Source organism: Parasteatoda tepidariorum, chromosome 3 (assembly GCF_982258835.1).
Source record: "Parasteatoda tepidariorum strain Cologne lab strain chromosome 3, Ptep-v5.0, whole genome shotgun sequence".
Lineage (NCBI taxonomy): Eukaryota > Metazoa > Arthropoda > Arachnida > Araneae > Theridiidae > Parasteatoda > Parasteatoda tepidariorum.
This window is the reverse complement of record NC_141757.1, coordinates 99761803-99783421: the sequence shown is the minus strand read 5'-3', so window position 1 is coordinate 99783421 and position 21619 is coordinate 99761803. Positions and strand designations below refer to the sequence as shown.

The 21619-nt window shown below is 27.1% G+C and overlaps 2 protein-coding genes across 2 annotated transcripts in view; one reads left to right on the top strand and one right to left on the bottom strand.

The window, feature by feature from the left end:
• The window catches only part of SPoCk (secretory pathway calcium atpase), a 59392-nt gene extending 53097 nt beyond the window's left edge, over window positions 1-6295 (bottom strand). The window contains exon 1 of the mRNA XM_016071902.5: window positions 6059-6295. Coding sequence (XP_015927388.1) covers window positions 6059-6130 — 72 coding nt within the window. The 5' untranslated portion in view covers window positions 6131-6295. The remainder of the gene's footprint in view (window positions 1-6058) is intronic.
• A 387-nt stretch (window positions 6296-6682) lies between these two features.
• Window positions 6683-21024, top strand: Fam92 (CBY1 interacting BAR domain containing protein Fam92). Its single transcript, XM_087159841.1, has 8 exons — window positions 6683-6892; window positions 9238-9478; window positions 10349-10417; window positions 11622-11723; window positions 14579-14683; window positions 17486-17599; window positions 19662-19896; window positions 20783-21024. The coding sequence occupies exons 1-8, from the start codon at window positions 6870-6872 to the stop codon at window positions 20881-20883; spliced, it is 990 nt and encodes a 329-aa protein (XP_087015967.1). The 5' UTR covers window positions 6683-6869; the 3' UTR covers window positions 20884-21024.
• The last annotated feature ends 595 nt before the right edge of the window (window positions 21025-21619 follow it).

The following is a 21619-nucleotide window of genomic DNA, read 5'->3' as shown; positions in this document are numbered from 1 at the left end:
TTTGGAAGTTAGAGGCGCTAGACTCTTGTAAGATAACAAAAATTGAAAATGTATCACGAACATTAACGGGAAAATGGCCGTCCGCGTTGACGTCGGATTCGAGAAATTCGTTGTCCGCGGGGAATTTTTGACCGCCGAGGACGGGCTGTTTTTCGAGCACTGAATATATATATATACTCGTAATGTTTACCTTTTTTAATGGAACAAGAATATGTTTGTAACTGTATTGTATTTTTAATTACATCACATGCACACGATTTTAACCACGAATAAGTTCTTAAATGGTGAAGAAACAAGTTAAGCACTAAAAATCCTTACATTTTATTATAATGGCTATTTCTTAATATTTTTCTATATACGATAATCATTTAGCACCATAATAAACTATTTACAGCTTGAATTCCTAGAAATTATAATGAAATTGCGGATGTGCAATCAAGTTTTCAGTGCTCAATTTCGTTGTTTCAGCTATCTATATTTCCATCTAATTTCACCTTTACGTTATTGTTATTATTTGCTTTTAATTAAGTGGCTTTCAAATTTTTGTTGCATGTTTGTCTACGTCCAGATGATATTTAAATGATTAATTAAAATCTTATCCATAAGTACCGGCAAAACTTCCATTATATATTTTCGATTATCTTTTAAAATAAATTCACTGTTGATAGTGTTTTATCATTAATTCAAGTATAGAAGGAAAAAAAATACTTTCTTTTTCCAAATAACGTCGGAAGATAAGTATGAAATGAATTTATGATTATTTTATATATTAGTATTAACAAGAACAAGCGAAGATAATACTGCTCTTGTAAATCTTCGTGCTTCCGGCTCGTCTGTATCAACATTTCGGCGCGCAAATACAACTACTCCAAAACAACTATTTAGTTACAAAATATTTCAATTAGCATATTGAGAATAAAGATAAGACATAAATAGATCAATCACTCTTTTAACAAAACAAATATGACCTAATCTGCCGTACAACTGAAAAAACAACGTTAAGTGCAAATCTTGCGTGGAGCTCTGTTGTTTTTCCAATTCCACAGCAGTAATTTTGTAGACATAGATAATTCATTTTAAATTTTTTTTTTTTTTTTTTTAAGATAAGAACTACTAAATACAGAAAACTCCTTAATGTTAGCATGTCATTTCATTAAAAAAAAAAAATAAAATAGACTTAGTTTATTTATGCGCAATTTTTATCCGCCATTTTGACAATAAAATAATAGGTTGGGAGAAAACATTTTATTGACTATTATTATCTATCTACTCGTATTTAATAATTCATTCATTTTTTCCCCAATATCACTGCAGGATATTTGTATGTATGGTAGAAAAGGGAAAATTATACGAAAGTTTTTGAAATTTTAAATTTTATCCGTTCTTGCATCTTGTTTAAATTGGAAGAAAAAAAAATCTGGTAATTTTATTTTTTCTATTTTTAGTTCAAAACCTCATATTATTATTTCCAATGTAGGGATTTCAACAGGATGAAACCAACTTCTTTCGATACACTGAAAAAAATTGGAATAACTTGGAAAAAACGAGAAGAGAACAATAAAATTGTTAGCAATAAATATTTTAAGAACGGTATAATTTATTAAACAAAACTTTAATACAATATCAGAAAGTTAAAAGCTTTCCCATACCCTTTAAAAGAACTATTATGATTTATTATAGATTTAAAAAGTATTTTAAAATCAATTTATCATATTTGGTTTGAGTATTTACATTAAAGAGAGTTTGTTAAAAAAAAATTAGATTACAATTTATAATTTGGAATTCAATTTGTTATTTGTCGTAGTTTGTTGGGATTCGTTAATTTAATTATATTAATAAAATTGGACTAATATTAGTTTTTTTTTTTATAATTATAAAATTAGATTTTACTATACTCATTTATGTAAAATATCGAGAAAAGTATTCAGTTGACTTAATTCCTTAAGAAACTCACTAAAATTACTTTTCCAATTTAAGGTTATCCACATCTGATGTCTAGGGAGCCTAGGCGTAGAATGAGGGGGTGCACTTTTTGCTTTTAGAAACCTGGTAGTCTATTTTAAGTTTTCTGCATAAATATGAATATAACTTAAAATAAACGAACCGCTTTCTAAAAACAAAAAGTCTCTCCCCCCCCCCCTCACGTTACGCCTAAGCAGGGGAGGAAGGGATAACAAGAAGTGTAAGTTAAAAAAAAAAAAAACATTTTGGTTTAAAAAAAAATCAGCTAGGTAAATATTTTTTGATCGTTTTTATACTTTTTTTCATAAAATTAAGTACACATGCAATTATTATTATAGTTATGCACTAATATGATAATAATCAAATAACAATAACATAGTTAAAAGTTTTAAAAAAAATGAAATAGGTATGATCAGGGGTTTCCAACTTACATGAGGCCGGGGCCATAATTAAAAACACCAGTCAAATGGCGGACAGCAACTTTATCAAAATTTTATATCGAACTCTTTTATGTTTGAAGGAACATTAAATATCACAGTCAGATTTCTATCAAGTTGTACAAAACAAACGTATTGAATTACAAATTAAAATTAGAAGTAGATTTTTAAGCAACATACACGATTACTTTTATATTTGAATAAATATTTTCTTGGATGCAAAACCTGAGAAAAAATTTTTTTTGCGCCGTTGGTATGTTAAATTTCACAGAAATGAAGAAATTAGGTTTTTTTTAACAAAAGAAAAGTATTTTAAACCCATATAGATTTTTCACGAAAATTGTCTGCAAAAAATGACAACTAATATATTTTAGTTTGCGGGTCACCAGTTGGTAACCACTGATCTATACTATATCATGTCTTTTGTTTCTGAACAGCAAAAGGGCGAAATTATGACAAAAGGGATGAGAGTCCAAGAGATTGAAAAAAAAAGTGACATCTGTGAACAATTCTTTATTGCTTTTCAATTTTCACTTATTTATAAATAATGAATTAAATAGCTTGGAAATTAACACAATTATCTAAACTACATTGCAATTATAAATTGTTTAAAAAAATTTATATTTCTTTCTGAAAAAAAGTTTCTTTCATTTCTTTCACTTGGGTTGGAAGAAACCTATTTCTTTTAGAGTGTTTTTTTTTCCCACTGAGGAAGAAACTGTCTTTGTTTTGATCTCTATCATATTCATACTACTCTGTTTTATTTATCAACTTTATTATGCCATATAAATTATATTTCTTTTAAAGATGTTATTTAAAGAGTTTTCCCTTGAAGTAAAATGGGGAGAAAAAAACCCAACTAGATTCCTCATGTGAAAATGAGAACAAAATGAGAAACGATTATAAAGAAGACCTTGGCCCATAAAATGCTGTTGAGTCAATAAAGAACAAATAAATAAATAACCAATGTTTTAGTTGTGATAAACAAATGCTTAGAGTAAAAAATTTAGCAATTTTAAATTTTTCCGGCGCTTAGCAAAATACTTGGCGTGTATAGATAGTAAAGAATTTTCTTATTTTAATAATAATATTTCACGCTTAATTTCTGTAACTTTTTTCTTTTATTTGCACCCAAACAAATTTTAGTAAACTATTATTATAATTATAATCTGCATTTATCTGAATTAATTTTATACTAGGGGGCACCGCCCCCTGCTCGCTACGCTCGCCAACCCCCAGAACTGCTTCGCAGTTCCATTGCATATTGCTTCGCAATCTTATAAAAACATTTTAACAAATTTAAATTTTAAAATAAAAATGCCAGATATTGAAATCAATTACTTAATGAAATTTATACACTTCTCTGCCCCCTTCACAATTTGATTATATTTTCTTCATGTAGCTGAGAAATTTGGAGCTGTAGCAGAGAATATATCTCAATAAGAAATGCTTTCCCGTTTAGAATTCCGCCATTCATTTCTCTGACGTCTGCCAGAGATATTTCGACGCCTGATAGCAGGCATTTTATTTAGGCAGCAGGCACTAAATAAATAAAAATAGAGCTAAATAACTAAGATATCGTTTTAAATCTCAAATCAAAATAATTGTTTGTAGAAAGTTTGTTTTGGTTTGAATATTCGCACGTTTGTTTTGGTTTGAATATTCGCACGATGCCATTGCCATTCTATTGTAACGAAACAAAAAATTTATCATGAAACTAAAAATTTATCAAAGGAACTAAAGATATTGAATTCTTTTTTTAAGAAATTCAGTTCCGTTTTTTTTTATCCACTCTTATTTTTGTTTATCAATCTATTAATTCAGAAATGCTTTAAATCAAACGATGCTTACGGAAACAATGCTTTTGCGAACCACCCGAAAAATGATTTTCTGAATTCTAATTGGTTGAAACTAAATTATTAATTTTATTAATTAATTAAAGGAAATTTTCATAATTTAAGACCTTATTGCACATCTACATAACAATACCTTTAAAACGACACCTTATTTGTTTAATTCTGTTGCGTAGTTTGGGAGTTTTTAGCGAGACAAAATATTGCTAGCCTATTAATATATAGATAAACAATAATTATAGAAAATAAGATTTATTTAAATGACTTTACGTGATTATTATAAATCTCCATCCAAATGAGTATCAAATGCGAGTTGCAGAAACTTAAAAGTATAGTAACAACTTCCTTAAATGTACAAAGTGTTCCATCCTCACCTCCCTTAAAACATATTTTTAAAATCATCCATATTTCTACAAGATTCTGTGCAAAAAAAATCTTTATATAAACTATAATTATAGAAATAGAAAATAAGATTTATTTAAATGACTTTAGATGATTATTATAGTAGGGGCTTTTGATGCAAAATTCTCTACTTCTAAGAGCCACAAATATAGTGTTACATAAAGTATAAAAATAAAATGATAGTAAATATATGGTATAAAAATTAACTAGAAAACAAATAGAAAAAATACAAAGCTGCTCATTTTATCAATTCCAAGAAAGAAATTCATTCCTAAAAATGCAGTGATTGATAATTTTAACTCATAATAAACACTTAATTTTTATATGTTTAAAGTTAGTTTATTGAAACAGACAAATGAATTACTCATAACTTAAAAATTCTTATTATAAAAGTTGTACCTCTTATATCAGATTTAGGTATTATGAATTCTATACCTTGAGTGTTTATAATTATAGAGAATTTACCAGCTGAAAAGATGATAAAAACTAATATCACCTCATTTTATGTTTCTTACAAGCTTGTTATAATAATACTCAAATGTAGTTAAATACGCTAGCTTAAATTGTATTGTAATAATTTTAATATTTAAAACATTTAGATATTAATTTATTAACTTCCCTAAAATAATTTAGCACAATATTCTTTCACATTACAATGTCACTCATTACTACTTTAATATTAAAGAATATTATACATTTAACCTGAAAAATATTTTCTAGCTAACAAGTTAACTAAAAAACTAAGATATATAAAGGAGTTTAGTGAGAATAAAAACTAAAAAACTCACTTAAACTGACATAGTCAAATAAAATAAATTGAAAATAAAAACTACTTCTTTAATTGACTTGAAATGAAAACAACTTGTTTAATTTTTAAATTACAATAAAAAACACATCATTTTATAATTATATAATAGAGGGAAATAAAATATTGTCAGAGAGTAATTCAAAAACTCAGTAAAAAGCTATGTGGATAAAAAAAAAAAAAAAAAAAATGTCAATATTGGCCAAATAAAAAATCGGCAGATATATTAATTGCATTTTCATATCATTTAAAAAGTTTCTTATAGCATTGTTGATGGTAATGTGCATGTGATATTCAATATTTAAGCAAACTCGATTATATAGTTAACAGTTAGTATTGCATTTAAATATAGATTAAATTTTCATAGTTAAGATAAAATAAAGATCAATAAAGAAATTATTTACAAAAAATTCAAATGAAGAATCTAAATTTTTATCATTTTATAAATACGAACTATATTCACAAACACATTAAGTCATAATAAAAATAATATGTACGTTCTCAAGATTATATGCCAGCATAAACTATTAAGAACCTTTATTAAAGAGGACTGCTTATTTTTTACATAACATACTGTAATATAATTGAAAAAGATTTACCTGGTTTTGCAGGAATTTATTAGTTGAATCAATTTCTTTGCTTGATAATTTTTCATACACATTTGATTTCATTTTTAATTTCAGAAACAAAACAATTTATTTCTAGATCTTTTTGGTCACAACAATTTAAAGAAAAAAATATGCTTTGGATTCAACTTCGAATTTTCTAAAGCCGAGAAAAACTCCACACTATGATCATCCATCACAATCGCAAAATCTTTATTTGTTTTGATTTATGACAGGAATTCATATACATGGGTATTTCTAAAAAGTTATACAAATAGTGATACACATTGAATCTTTTTAACTTCTAAATTTGATCTAACTCCTTTTAAATGTACGAACTCTTTAACATTTACGAACGAGCAACAAAGCGTAGCTTTTCAGTGGAAAACAACTGAATAAATTTTGAAAAGCCCCGTAATGCGGTCTTTTTTCAACCATACAATTTCTTAATGGAAAATTATAGAGTGATATACTGATGAAAATAATTTTGAAAAAATCTTACTTGACTGAAAATGTTTACCATTCATTTTCTTCATATTTTTTAGATTTTTTGATAACATAAGTGACAAAAGCTAACTCTCGCCAAGATCAATCGCAATAATGCGTTGCGTTTTCTGAGTTGTTTTTAAAACCTCTGAATTAATAGGACTGATTGTACATGGTAGTTTCACTTTTTCAATCTTTTAAATTTTTACAGTCGATAACAATTTTCACATTCGGCTTCATATTAATTTAGTTACCATAGCAACAAACATGCATTGTTAATTCGGATTATGCGAGCTATTTTTCTTAAAATCATTTTCTAATGGCTGTAGATTTAAGATCAAGGTGATTATTTTAAATTGACACATTTTCTTAAGCACGTATATTTCATTTGATTTGTTCTAGGGTTATTTTTGTTGTAATACAATCGATTAAAAATAGTAACGACCTCCTCTGATATATTATAGTAGTTCAACGTTTAATTGTTATGAATTTTACAACAGAAATTACTAAAATTGTTTTTTTTAGATTTATTTTTACAGAATATTAGATTCATGAGTAGGGATATTATTTATAATGTTATCAGAATTTCTTCAAAACAAGCGTTGAAGCAGCGTTTATTGTGCTGTTTCATTTCATTTAGCGGGAATACATTGAACCTTATAAATGGTTTATATGAGGGTTATGCTATGGGCTATATTGCCTTAGATAATATTTATTATTGTAGCTAATGTAACGGTTGTTTGGATAGTTTTTCATGAAAGCTTTTCTATAAATATGCAAGGAAGTCATTATTCAAGAATGATATTTCTGGTAAACTTCACTATGATTTTGTAATGTTTAAGAGAGGTTATGCTAGTTACACACAGTTGCTGTGAAAGTGAAGCATTAAAATATTTTGGTCCACTTCATTTAACTTTTATATTTTCTTCATAAAAGTTTTACTGAAATAAATCAAAATATTACTACTACTACTAGCTGATATTACTGAAAACAAATGTTTACAATGAGTATTGTAGTTACTATCAATGGCGTAGCTTTAAGTGCAGCTTGGGACAAAACGCAGCTCTAAATAATGCTGTTATTTGATTAATCAAAATCAGTCAAATATCTTTGTGATGATTTATTTTACTTTCAAGTGTTCTTTTTTTTTTCTTAACTAAAAATTTTACAGAATCATCAAAAAATGAATGATCTACACGTATTGTATCAAAAAATTAATGACAAACAAATATTGCGCATGTGACTAATTTGGTAATATTGCTTTTCAGTTTTCTTTTTAAAGTGTCACTATATCACTATTATATACGTATATGTTTCCCAGACTGTTGCCAATAGCCCATTGTGCAGCTCTAGTGCGACGTAAATGAACAACAACAACAAATATATACACCAAAGAGCCATTACATTTTGACCACCCTGCTAATAACATGTAGGACCACCTTTAGTCCTCAAAACTGCTAGCACCCACCGTGGCATTGATTCCACAAGGTTCTGATAGGTAGTCTGAGGTATCTGGTACCAAGCACTCACCAACTGGTCCTGAAATTCCCTCACATTGCGAGGGGGTTGCTTGGCAGCACGAATTTGGTTTTCCAAGTAAGACCACAAATGCTCTATTAGATTAAGGTCAGGTGAATTTGGGGGCCAAGACACGATTTGAAAGCCACTGGAATGTTCCTTGAACCAATCCATGATGATTCAACCTTTATGACATGGTGCATTATCCTGTTGGTAAACACCATCCCCCGCAGAAAGAGCTGTTGCCATGAATGAGTGAACTTAGTCTGCAACTGTGTTCAAGTAGCTTACAGATGTCAGGGATTGTTCTATGAGGATTATGGGTCCTAATGTGCCCCATGAAAACATTGTTCCTGGGCGAGAAACCATGAAAACCTGGGCGAACCCATTGTTATAGATGGAGGGTGGTCATAATGTAATGGCTCTTCGGTGTATATATGTTTGTTAATAATCTAAAATGTAAAACGCTAACATAAATACTACACCATCTAAATTCTACGTCTAAATGCAGCATGATGAAGCGTATTCACACGCATCACATCATTGCAAAGCTGATGTAAGTGGTTTAAAACTGACTAAAAGTAGCTAGAACTGGTTCAAAGAACTTTTTATATGCCGTATTTCATACTTTAACAATTAAGTAATTGTTATTCTATGGAATACCTAGTTAAATCCTAGAATTCAATAAATTTATGTACTTTAACGATAACACCTATATTGAATATATAATATATATAAAAAGTGCATTAACTCATAAGCCTTTGATTATTTTATAAACTACAAATTTTTATCTTGTTTTGATATTGAGAGAAAATTACTTTTTGAAATATACACATAAGGAAGTGTAAGAGAGTAATTTTAAACATTTTTGAGAATAAACTTCAGTTATTACATACTATTACACATTTTGATAAATTTTTACTGTGTTAAGTGCTTCTTGTTTACCCTTTCAAAACTTCAAGTGATCTTTTCAGAGAGGAAGTACTCTGCCTTTTTTTATTCCTAAGAAGAACTCTGTATTGTATATTATTACTATGCCACTGGTTAGACATGACTTTTAAAAGAAAAATTAGATATTGGCATGGCAGAGGTTTTCGCTAATTTTCATAATAATTATTTTGTTAATAATTATTTATTTCCTAATGTAATTTTGCTTTTCTTTCTTGCAGTGAGCTAGAAAACACGTTTATTAAAGAAAGAATTAGCAATGTTGAAAAGCATACCAACAGTATTTGCTCAAAGTTCTCTATCTACAATAAAAAATTAGCATCACTTAAAGATAGTGGGGATGATTTAGCTAAAAGTCTTCAAAACTTTATCTCAAAAGAGACCCTCAATCAAAGCTTCAAGTTTGCTATTCATGAGTTATCTGACACCATTGCTTCACTTCAAAATGATAGAGAAGCTCAGGTAGTGCTTTTATAAACTTGGATACTTACATTAGTGGTTTACAAAGTTTGTTATAAAATACATACAATGTACAAATAACGCTAGATAAATATTTTAAATTTAATTCAATTTATTTTTCGGGCTTGATTTCAATTTATACTCAGAGAGTATGTATCTGGAATTTTAAAATAATTATTCAATTTTAAAATTTATGCTTTTAAATAGAATTTACTCAAAAGAATTTGATTCATAATTGGGTTTAATTATTGATAAAAAAAGAGACTTTTCTTGATAGGTCTAGGAGTAATAAGAGTTCACTTTTTTGATATAGTTATAAAGTGCAAATGATGTTCAAAATCATGAATAAAAAATTTATTATATTTAGCGCATTTATGTATCATATGGTGATAATTTTGCTGAGGAATGTATACCATATGACCACAAAATGGCTTTAGGTCTTAAATTTTTCTTTTTGTGATTTTAAATGTTGTTCCAACTTAATCACAACCAGCATGAAGCTAGAAAAACACCAAATTGATCTCTCAGCACTTAAAAATGAAGTTGATTTGTTTGCTTAACCAATTTATCACTTTGAATGTATGTACTTTTTACATCCCACTCAATAGTTACAAGCCAATGAAAAATTTATCCAGTTTGGTCTTATAAAATACGTTCCCTGAATATACAAGAAGTATAATCTAATTTACACCCTTATCAATAGAAACTTAATATTTAATCTGTTAATTTTGCTGTTTTTACAGAGATAAAAATTAATATTAAAAATGTAATGATTTTTATGCATGCAACTTAGGAATTTTTCTATTATTTAATTTTTATCATTTCCTAATTTTCTCATTCAGATCATCTTCTAATTACCATTTTTTCTTATAGATTCAATATATTGAAGCTAATGCTATACAAGAACTTAAAAGTTATGGTCCTATTTGCAAAAGGACAAAAGTATGTGTGATTATAATCTTAAATGTATAATATCGTAATTATCGTAAATTATTTGTTTACTTTATCTTTATCTAAAAATATTTATGTTAAATTATTATTTTTAAAAGATTATTAAGTATTTTGAAAAGCCTCATAATAACTTTTGTCCTATTACTAGAATTCATCCAACAAATTTTTCTTAAAAATTCTGAGGATTTTATTTAGTGTTTATTTAATATGCACCTATGAATTGTTTTATTACAGCTTTTATAAGAAAATCAATCTCATTTAATTAATAAATAATTTTATGTTTTATAGTAGTTTTTTTAAGTTCGTGATACATAATATCATGATTTACTAGTTATTAAATTCCTTTCCTTAATCGCATTAACATTAAGTTTGGAAAATGCAAATTTATATAAAGAAATTTCTATCATAATTTAATAATGCTGAAAAATTCAAGCAAAGATTTTAGAATGATTATTTGTCATACACATAACTTATTTGTGTAATTACTTCATTTAATCACACATGAAAAATATATAAGTTCAATTATTTGGAGTTTTAATTTTTTTTTTTTTTGGAGAAAGGTGGTTAAATGAGAAAATGGATAAAAACTATAATATCTAAATAAAAAAATTGTAGCTTTATTACACTAAATTTGTTCTTAAATGTAGTAAAAGTCTGTTATAAAGATAATTCGCAATAGCAGATTGAATTATCGTTATTGTGAGCCTGTTGTTATAAGCAAAAGCACATATTCAATGTTTAAGTAACTATGTAAAGGACAAAAAGATGAAAACACATTTACCACTTTTCCTTTTATTTTGAACAACTATTTTAATTATGTATCTAGACTGGACTGTTTTTACGTAGTTATCACAAAATGCTACAGAAAAAATTAAGTACATTAGCTTTTGACTTCATTAATTACACTAAAAATTTATTTCAACAATAATTTGTCAAAAAGGAATTCAGTATATCTATAATAAACAAAAGACAAATTCTTTTGAAGTGCGTGGCAGGATTCTTAAAATAGCAGAGCACTTTATCTTTTCAAAGAAGGAAAATGATTTGGCAGGTAATCATATTTCCTGTCTAAGCCTAAAGAATTAAGATTGTGCGAAGGAAATAAGGTGAAACGATGTTAATTTTATATTTCAAGCCTTCATTTTATTTTTAAAGATACATTTGGCAAATTAAAATTTATTGATCTCTTTTTCAGGATGAATTCAAAAAGAGTTATGAAGCAAAGCTACTTGATATCAAAAAACAAAATCAGCTCCAAAAATTGCAAGCCAAAGACCCACCGGATTTACAAAAGATTGTATCTTTTTGTTTATAATCACTTTTTAAAAAAGCAGTTCTAACAATTATACAAGAAAGCTAAACATAAATTAACAATCACAATTTTTCTGCATAATCAATTAAGCTTATAAACTGAATATTAGATGTGGGAATCATTTGTATTTGTTTAAGCAGTGTGCTTCGTTATCTTATCTCAGTGAGATGCGAAAATTTATGCTTACACGAGGTGAACTTCTAAATTAGATGCCCCTAAAAAGATGAAGGGATATAATCACTGTAGAGAGTGAAAAAATTACTATTATCTTTGTGTTGGAAATATTTATAAAAATATAAATTCATATTTTTAATTCATTTTGATATAAATATACACGATAATTATTCTTTGGAAAAACAAATTTATTATTTCCGATAGAATATTCTTAAATGTAAAGAAATTTTATTGAAGTGACCTAAAACTATTATTTAATTTGCTTGAAAATCCTATACTATTTTTCAAGTTATTATCACTGTTAAGTATTATGCTTAAGTTGTTTATCACTTAATTCAAATTTATAATGAAAATAATGTTAATGGATTTAAAGTTTTAGTGTCCATAGTCATGAAATGGACACCACCTTTGGCTGGATGCCTTCGGCTATTTTATAATTTGCCCTCTTCACATCCCAAGCACCCAGCCCTGTTTTCTGGGATCTATCTTCTATTGGCAAAGTTTGGAATATTACGTAATTTTGGTCCTAGTCAGATGACGTTGACAGTACCTAGGCTAATACACCTCTCTCTCTGATTTTCCTCACCATTACCAACCAAATTTAATGTTAACCTCACTCTACATACGTGCCAGTCATTTAATCGATTACAAGTAACATTCGCATGCCATCAGCTTTTTAACATTTTATTAAATATTTTGAACTTTCTTTCTGTGACTGCATTAGTAGTGAAAATTGCCATACTTTGAGGAAAAATGTTAATCACTTTTTATTATTTTTCCAGCTTTGATAAACTTGATTATAGAAATTATATTTATTTGATGTCTTATGATTAATTAATATGTCACAATTTTCCTTAATATTTCTCAGACCCATGTGAGTACATATTCCTTACTTCATTATCTCCAAGAAAGTATATGTATCTATATTCTATTTGCAATATTTTTATCTCAATCTTAAACTATTGTATCCTTTTGTTATTAATAATTACTCTTTTTATTAACTGTTAAATAAATATCTAAGCAAAGTGAAGACTAAAGTTTGAATTCTGTGTTAATGATTCTGGCAAAACGGCTAAATCAGCTGAGCTTTGTATGCTAGTTCTGGTAAATGAATGGAATGCAGATGGAAATTTGATAAACCCAGTTCATATCTGAGCAGCATGAAAAAAATAATATTTAGCCCATAGGATTATTCAAAAAAGACAAGTATGATTAATATGCTATAAACTTAGCACATTTTTGTACAATATTTTATGTGAAATAATGCAGAGTAACTTACTATGAATGCACTTTCTAATCTTTATGTTTTTAAATCATTATTAAGACATATTATCTAACCACATTCTACGAGCTTTAGATTTGTGAAAATAATATAACATTTACAGTTGTGTTGTTAATGTTTGTGACTTTATAAATACATCATATATTTTATTAAATGATTATTTAGAAAATGTAGAATTAAAAATATTTTTATAGTGTTTTTTTCTTAGTTATTTAAATAATCAGTACTTAATTCAATTTCTGTAAGTGTAACAATATATATTTTTCTTTTACATTTTTTTAAAAAAGTTCTTAAGTATTGTATCCTTATAAAAAAAAATTTTCTTGTTACAAAGTGTAATCAGTCTAAAATGTTATGCATTAAAAATATGATACTGCTCAGACAAAAGCCTTACAAGGTAAGGTATCCTAGTATGTAGTGTCCTTCATTTACTTGCATTGTAAGTGATCACAAAACATAGTAAAAGGGAAATGTATATTTATCTATTTCTTAAAAAATTAACAATTTCTTTGATAAAATATTTTTTACAAAATGGAAAGTTTATCAATAAAAAAATCTTTTTTGTTTGATGTTACATTTAATCAAAAGTGAGAAGTTAGTAAATTAGTTAAAAAAAGATCTATGTAACATTAGTTAAAAAAGAAGGGTTTATAAATTTTTGAAATCTTTCTAGGCGCATTATTATTAAGTTGAGATAAATCAATGGAAACTTTTTATGTCTAGACTCTAGAGTTATAATTACTTTAAGTGGAGCTGTGAGAGAAATAAAGAAAAAGGTTATTAACGTGTATTAGATATTTTTTATTTGTTAGGATAACTGTTAAGCTAGCTTTAAGATGTATTTCACCTGTTAATTTTAAGTAGTTATATTATGAGAGCAGATGCTAGCTGATATATGTGCTTTTGAAATATTATGTTTTCATGCTTATTTCTTACTAGATGCAAAAGAAAGAAAAAATTTTTTTTTGGTAAGATATGTAGGAAAAACAAAGCCTTTTTTAGGTTCTAAGTTAGTCATTATTATTTTTTTAAGCGTTTTTTGATTTATGCTAATGTTTTTCATATAACCTCTTGGAATGAATTTTTATGTATTTACAGTCCTAAAATTATCATCATATGATCCAATGGTTACAATCCTTTTATGTTTTTAAATTTTTGTTTAAATTTAATTTTGGAATTTTACTTCTATTTTAATGTATTTTTTTATTCAGTTAAATATTTGCTTAGTGTTATTTTTTTAAATAATTATTGCATTATTCAATTAAAAAATAATCTGCATACTTATGTATACGTGATGAACATTTAGGTAATCAATACTACTTTTTAAATAATTTCTTAAATTTTTAATCAAGATCAAATTCACATTTACTTTTTTCCATCATAGGCTGAAAAGGAAGCAAATCTTGCTAGAGAAGAAGCTATACATGCAGCCCTTGAAATGTCACAAAGACTAAAATCTCTTGAGAGAAAAAAGCTAGAAAACATTAAGGTAGAATTTTTTTAATTGATAGTTCCTGAAAATTTAATGTAAAAAAAAAATTAACCTATTGACTTTTGATATGAAAACACTAAATTATTTACTCATATTTAATCAATCTAAAGTCTAATTTTCAAAATAAAAAGATCATATATAATGCTCTATCTCAAACATTTCAGTAAAATTAATAGTTCTGAAATCTATAATTTTTCGAAAGGATAACTGCCATTATTTATGCATTGTTAATGTAGTCTATTTTTTTATTTGTTGTTATTCCTTATGAGTCTGTGCAGAGTGTTTTTACACTCCAGCGAATGATATATATCAAGTGCTATTGTTAGAAATAAATAAAAAAAATATATAGTCTATTAATGATATAAGGTGCTGTAATAAAGAAGGGAAAAAAAGAACTTTTAACTTTAATGTTACAAAAATTTTTTTAAATAGTTGATAATAATTCTTTAATAGGGTGCCAAAAATAAGAACATTTTAAAATCAACAAAATCTGTGAAAAATAATGACTGTTTAAAAGCTATAAAAACTATTATATAAATTGAAAACTTTCTAAGGGTTTTGAAACTCATATAATCCCTGTAATTATTCATTGCAATTTGGTAAATTATTAAATTTGCAGATTTTCATTTTGAAAAAAAAAATATTGTTACCACTACAAAAACTTATAACCAATTTCCAACTATAAATCCTACTTGGTTTGTTTGTGATATTATAAGTAAGTAAAATCTAAATCTCAAACATATATTGTTTTTTAACGTAAGCCTATGTGTAGGGGGAACTTTTTGGAGGGGCACATATTTTTCTTATTTTTTAGAAAACATATAGAGTCGGTGTCAAATTTTCAAACAATTTGATCATAAAAAGTAGTTTTAAATACATTATATTGAAATATGTCAAAAATTGTACATTACATTTAAAATTGATTAGTAATAAAAACTATATTTCCTATAAAATGGTATTTATTAGTTAATAATAAAAATATTAAAGATAGTATCCCAAACTTTATCTAAAAATTTATAGTAAAGTTATAGTTTTATGAGCTCGAAACATGTTGTAAGTTGTTTATTATTAGGAAACGAAAATATTATTAAATAATAGGATCAGGTGTGGTAAAGTTTTTATAAAATCCAGCTTTTTTTAAAGAAGGTTCTGAAACCAAACATTAAATTTATTTGAATGAAAAGTTTGACGTATTTTATATACATTAGATTCTATTTTAATACTAATTAAGTATTTTATATACTTAAATATAATAAAGCACGACTTATTTATTTTGTTTTATTGTTTCGTTTCAGGAATGCATTTAAATTTTTTTTTCCATTTTACCCCAGTGGGTATAGTTCTAAAATTAGTATATATTTCACTGAAAAAAACATATATAAATATCGTTTTAAAAATAAAAATGCTCTTAACTTATTACATTTAATTTATTAATCATGATTATATTTTTAAAAAATGAATGCTTAAAAAAAAAAAATTTCGTATTGTTAAATTAAAGTGTTAATGTTTCATGGCTATCAAAATTACGTTTCACTTTGGATGCAGTATACTTTGCTGAACTATACACAATTTCCAATATAGAAAACTAATAGTTTTTGGTTTATTTTAAATATAAATGCAAAAATTAATATCTAAAGTGGTAATTTAAAGTGTTTTTGCTATTTATAGCAGACATGTAATTTAATTTAGTTATTTGAAGGAAATTGTTTTTTTTTTCATGAAAAAACTGCCATATGAATGTGTATAACTCATTTATATATCTTTAAATGAGTTCACTGAGTTAAACCATTATGGTATTTTGGTAATGCTCACTAAGTTAAACCATTATGGTATTTTGGTAATTGTTTTAATGTATATGTCTGTTATATTGTATTTCCCCCTCTATTATTCTTCACTTTAAAAAATAAACTTTAAAAAATATCTTGTTTTCAGTGTTAAAATTACTATGTAGGTCTATAAACGACCAAGTAAGTTATTTTGTAGCTATTTTATTATAAAATATAGAGCATTAGATACTTATTAAAGCTAACACAGAAGTGAAAAAAAAATGCCTATCATACAACACTTAGCTAAGCCTAACCATATATCCACTTTACTCCACCTCAATAAACAACTCATAATAAATAGAATTTTGAAATTCATTCTTAAATTAAGATCCATCTATTCATATCTATATTCTATCTGTATTTATTCTTAAATTGTGATATGTAGATCTGTTCTTTTGATGTTCCTCAACCAGTTTGAACTAAAATTAGTAGTTTCTGCCAGTTTTTAATGATATTAGAAGAAAGTTCATCAACAGCTTAAGCTAACATATTGTATAAGTTGATCAAAAGCAGATAGTTCGTAAACATTAAATTTTTATCAGTTTTAAAAAGCTGAAATAAAAATGCTTGCTGCAATCCCAGTAAATAGTTCTAAAAATGTCAATTATCTCAATTTAAAATGAGAAAATAGATGTTTTTTTTATCTTTTACCCACTTTATCCCACCTGACCCTGCTAAACTTTTTATAGTAATAAAATATCTTTGAAACAATTATAATCATAAAAATTAAAGCATAAAAGGATTTAGTTAAATAATTTATAAACTATCTAAATTATTTTAAATGATTTTTGTTTAAATTCTTACTTTTAAATAAATAATAGCTTTTCGGGGTCTAAAAAAATGACTTTGAATTATTGAGGAAGCTTTTTGAGGGGTATGTGTCCCCTTGTGCCCCCTTAATGCAACACCCATAAATATAAATCTACAATTTACTAATTCATTTAGTTTCATTTTGATTTTATTCTCCTTCTAGCATGTTCTGCTCAATTTTATAAAAATTGAAATGATGTTTTGCGTGAAAGCTATTGAAATGTATACTACAGCTTATAATACTATGAAAAACATAAAAGTGGATGAAGACCTTAATGTATGTATATATTTTTTTTTGTTTGATATTTCTAGATATTCTGAAAATTAAATCTTTTCTTCTTAAATGCTATCTTCCATCCTTTCCACAGTTTGAACTTAGTTTTATACTTATTACAGTCGAACCTCGATCCATCTTTCCCATATTTTCCGTTTTCCTATATGTTCCGTATTCTTGTTTAAATAGTTCCATCTCAAATACTAGTCTTTCGATGTTAATAATACCTGTTTAGATCATTCTTGAAGCTAGCGAATTCCTGCGTCTATTGTTCAGAAATTTTGCCACATTTAAAAATATCTAAGTTTTTGTTTCGAGAAGAAAAATATTAACTCCTGATGCTAATAAAGGAAGAAAAAGAGGATTTTTTACTGTCCTATATCGTCGATTCAAGAAATGGTTGCAAAAGCTGAAGAAGTGTGAAAGTGATACCAATGAAAAAGTTGAAAAGAAATTGCCAACATTTGCAGAAGGCTTTAAAGCTTTTGAAACAATGAGCAACATTCTGTAGTCATGGGAGTATACAGAAAATTCACAGAAATGTTTCACAAATGTCGAAATTTTATTTTTTTGCGCAGAGATAAAAAGGTTGTATTCAAACTAAAATTTTCGAATATTTCAAGGAAACAAAAGTGTTCATTCTGTTGATTTTTTTTTACTTACCATTTTTTTAATACTTACAGTCAACTTATTAATTTTCAAATCCTTACTTTTATAATATTTCTCATACATTTTCAAGTCATTACTTAATATTTTATGTTTACCCTATTTATCGTTGTTCTGTATCTATCGTTCACAATGAATGGTCCCATGAGAAATGTGGTTGAGGTTCTACTGTATTTACTTATTTCTGAATTTTAAACAATATTGTTTCAAAACTATAAATACTTGTTTGTTTCTATTATACTTCATCATAATCAATTAGTGGGTTGGCCTTGGTTGGAAGATTTTTACTACTGACAATTCATATTTTTCTAATAAAAAAATTCACAAACCTGTTTTAACCAAGGTTGGCAAGTTTCTGCCGAGGTGGTTAAAACCACTGGTAGAAACCGGTTAAAACTGGCATGGCAGAAACCCTTTTCTGCCACATTTGTGGCAGAAATTCAGAAAATGACATAAAAGTTAAGTACTGAGATTGACATACAATGGATGATTCATAGAAAAAACATTTAAATGTTAAACAAAGTGATCAGTGAAATTGCTGTTTACATTTATGAATCAGTGAATCTAACCAATTATATTACCTCTTACATACAGCAAAGATTAAAACTGTAACTGTTATAATAATTGGATTGTTGCCATGCAAATTATGTCTTGAAAAGAAAAAAAACTATTTGAAAGTAGCTCTATTCAGTTACATTAAGAGTTAAATGATAATAATTACTGAAGTTCAGAGTTTAAGATAATAAACTAAAATTTAGTATTTATATTTATTATTACATTACTTTATTCTTTATTTAATATAAATATTTGATATACTGCACTGCACTCTTTATATTTAATATTAAACAAAGTAATATATATTTACAAACAATAAATTAAAAAGTTTGTTACAGTTACATTTTTCAGTTTACTTAAACAAAATGTCATTAAGCAATTACCAGAACTAATATAGAATTTTTTTTAGTTTCTGCCAGTTTTGGCCGGTTTTTACAACCAGTTTCTGCCACTGGCATGGCAAAAACCAGTTTCTGCCGGCAAAAAGCCAACCCTGGTTTTAACCTATACTCATTCAAATAAATAAGACATGGTCATGACAATACTTTTGAGTGATCAGAAAAAATGTGAAGAGTTATATTTTATGAATGTGGTATGGAGGTAGGAGGAGACTAAGTCAGTATTTTTCTTTATTTCAATAACAAAAAATGCAAGAATAGCCATGTATTCATTTACACCTGTAAGTTATAATGTAACCACAATAACATCACAACATTTGCAAATAATTAAAACTGCAATTGTTAGTGTGCTTGATCACAAGAATATCTAACTCAGATTAGAGTCTTAAAGTTTTTTGTAATTTTTTTTCAATGAAATGAGTGCAATTTACGTAACATGTTTTTAGGAATTCATGTCCCATTACAAAGCTTTGACTGCAACTTTGGATGATCAGTGCCTTTCCTCGTGTGATACAAAAATGCAGACAGAGAGCAACAAGATAGAAAATTCAAGAATGCATTCACTACTTAATGAAAATCAAAGACCTAGTCAAGCCTTAAGTTTATCAAAAACTGACCTGCTGAAATTAAATGGCTCGAATTCTAGCCTCACAAGTACAGCTGGATCAAATTTTGATTTTGGTGATGAAACTTTATAATGTCTTATGTTTTATGACTTTTTTTATGATTGCATGGAATTTTAATTTTATACAGATTTATGTAATGGTATATTTTTTAATCTAGTCTTGTAAAAAAGTCAATTTTAAAATCTTTTTTAGAGAAAGCTGCTCGATGCACTACTTAAATTTTTCTAGTCAATTGAGATATTTATCATTATTTATATCACTGAATTTTATATAAATCAAAATATACAAATATGTAGCTATTTTTTATATTTTATAGTACAAGGATGGATCCAAAGAAAAGATTCTAAGTTCTCCTAAATTATTTATTAACAGTACACAGAAAATACAAAAATTTTCTATTTCACTTTTCAACATGATCACAAAACTTATTTGTGCATTTTTTATTGCAATGCAGGACCAACTTATTAACTCCTGTTGTTAGAAATCGCTTCTCTACCCTTAAGCAAGTTCGCTGTAGCAGCTGATTTCACACTATAGTCTGAAAAGTACCTTATTCAGGTTAAGCCATCTTTTTATTTTGTAAACGAGAAATAGTCCTGGGTTCATAATCTGGATAAGAGATGAATCCAAACCTCCCACTTGAAGTTTTGTAGCTTACAATGTAGTCGCAGAACAGAGATATCAGGAAAAATAGGGGAATTTAACAAAAATTGAAAGTCAAGGGGTATAATTAAAAAAGAATAATTTTATTTTTGAGTTACCTAAAAGTTCTATATTTTTTCTAAAAGAATTGGCTTTGTTATAATTTTTTTTAAAATTGTTTATTTTAAATTTGTGACATTTATAAGTGTTTTGTAATATATTTATATTTAAAAAAGTTAAGACATATCTGTGACAGCCTATGAAGGGTCAAGACTTATGTGCTCATCCCTGTTTTCTAGACCATGGGCTCAGAGTTGCAGAAGCTGATGTTCTGGTTAGATGGTCAACCTTATGTGGGAATCCCCAGTGTTTAGTCTTTAAATTTTTATCAACCCACTGAAAACATGAAAGTCTTGAGTGAACTTTGGTAAGCCTAAGGATAGAACCCTAGGCCTGTTGAATAAGGTCACAAATATTTACAAAAATCATGTAAATTTGATGAAATGAGTTGGGAAAAATAAAAAAAAAATTTATTTCTGAATGCTTGTGGATACCCTAAAATATCAAAAAAGTCAGAAAAAATAATATTTGAGGTACCTTACAAATTGATTTTTTTTTTTTAAATATGGTATGGTAATATTTTTTTTAAAAAAAATAGTGTTTTATTTCTCATAATTAATTTTTAATTAATTCAAAATTCAATAAAACATAATATGACTTTTCTATGAAAGATATTGTAAAAACTCCTGTTTGTGAAAATTGCAACACCATGAAGGAATCGTCATAATTGAATGAAATTTACTACACAGTTGAGTGGTAGTGGTACAAATAAATGATTAAACTTTCAAAGCAAACAAACAATAACAAGAGATCGAAATCAGTATTTTGTGTAGCCACCACGCACCGCAATAAACGCTGCTACACGACGTGGCATGGAGTCAAGCAAATTTTGAATGTCTGTCTGAGGAAGAGCATTCCATATAGTTTGTATGCGTACCCAAAGTTCGTCTGTAGAAGCAACAGGACGAGGATCACGAGCGAGGCACCGACCAACAAAATGACACACATGTTCAATCGCTGACGTATCTGGGGAATACGCAGGCCAAGGAAGAAGCTGTACCTGCCGCAATGCAAGG

Excerpts from the sequence above, each read along its gene's own strand:
- Fam92 (XM_087159841.1), top strand. The coding sequence starts at position 6,870 with ATGGCTGTAGATTTAAGATCAAG. Across the intron at positions 9,479-10,348 it reads AAAATGATAGAGAAGCTCAG|ATTCAATATATTGAAGCTAA; the intron begins GTAGTGCTTTTA and ends TTTTTCTTATAG. Across the intron at positions 17,600-19,661 it reads AAGTGGATGAAGACCTTAAT|GAATTCATGTCCCATTACAA; the intron begins GTATGTATATAT and ends ACATGTTTTTAG.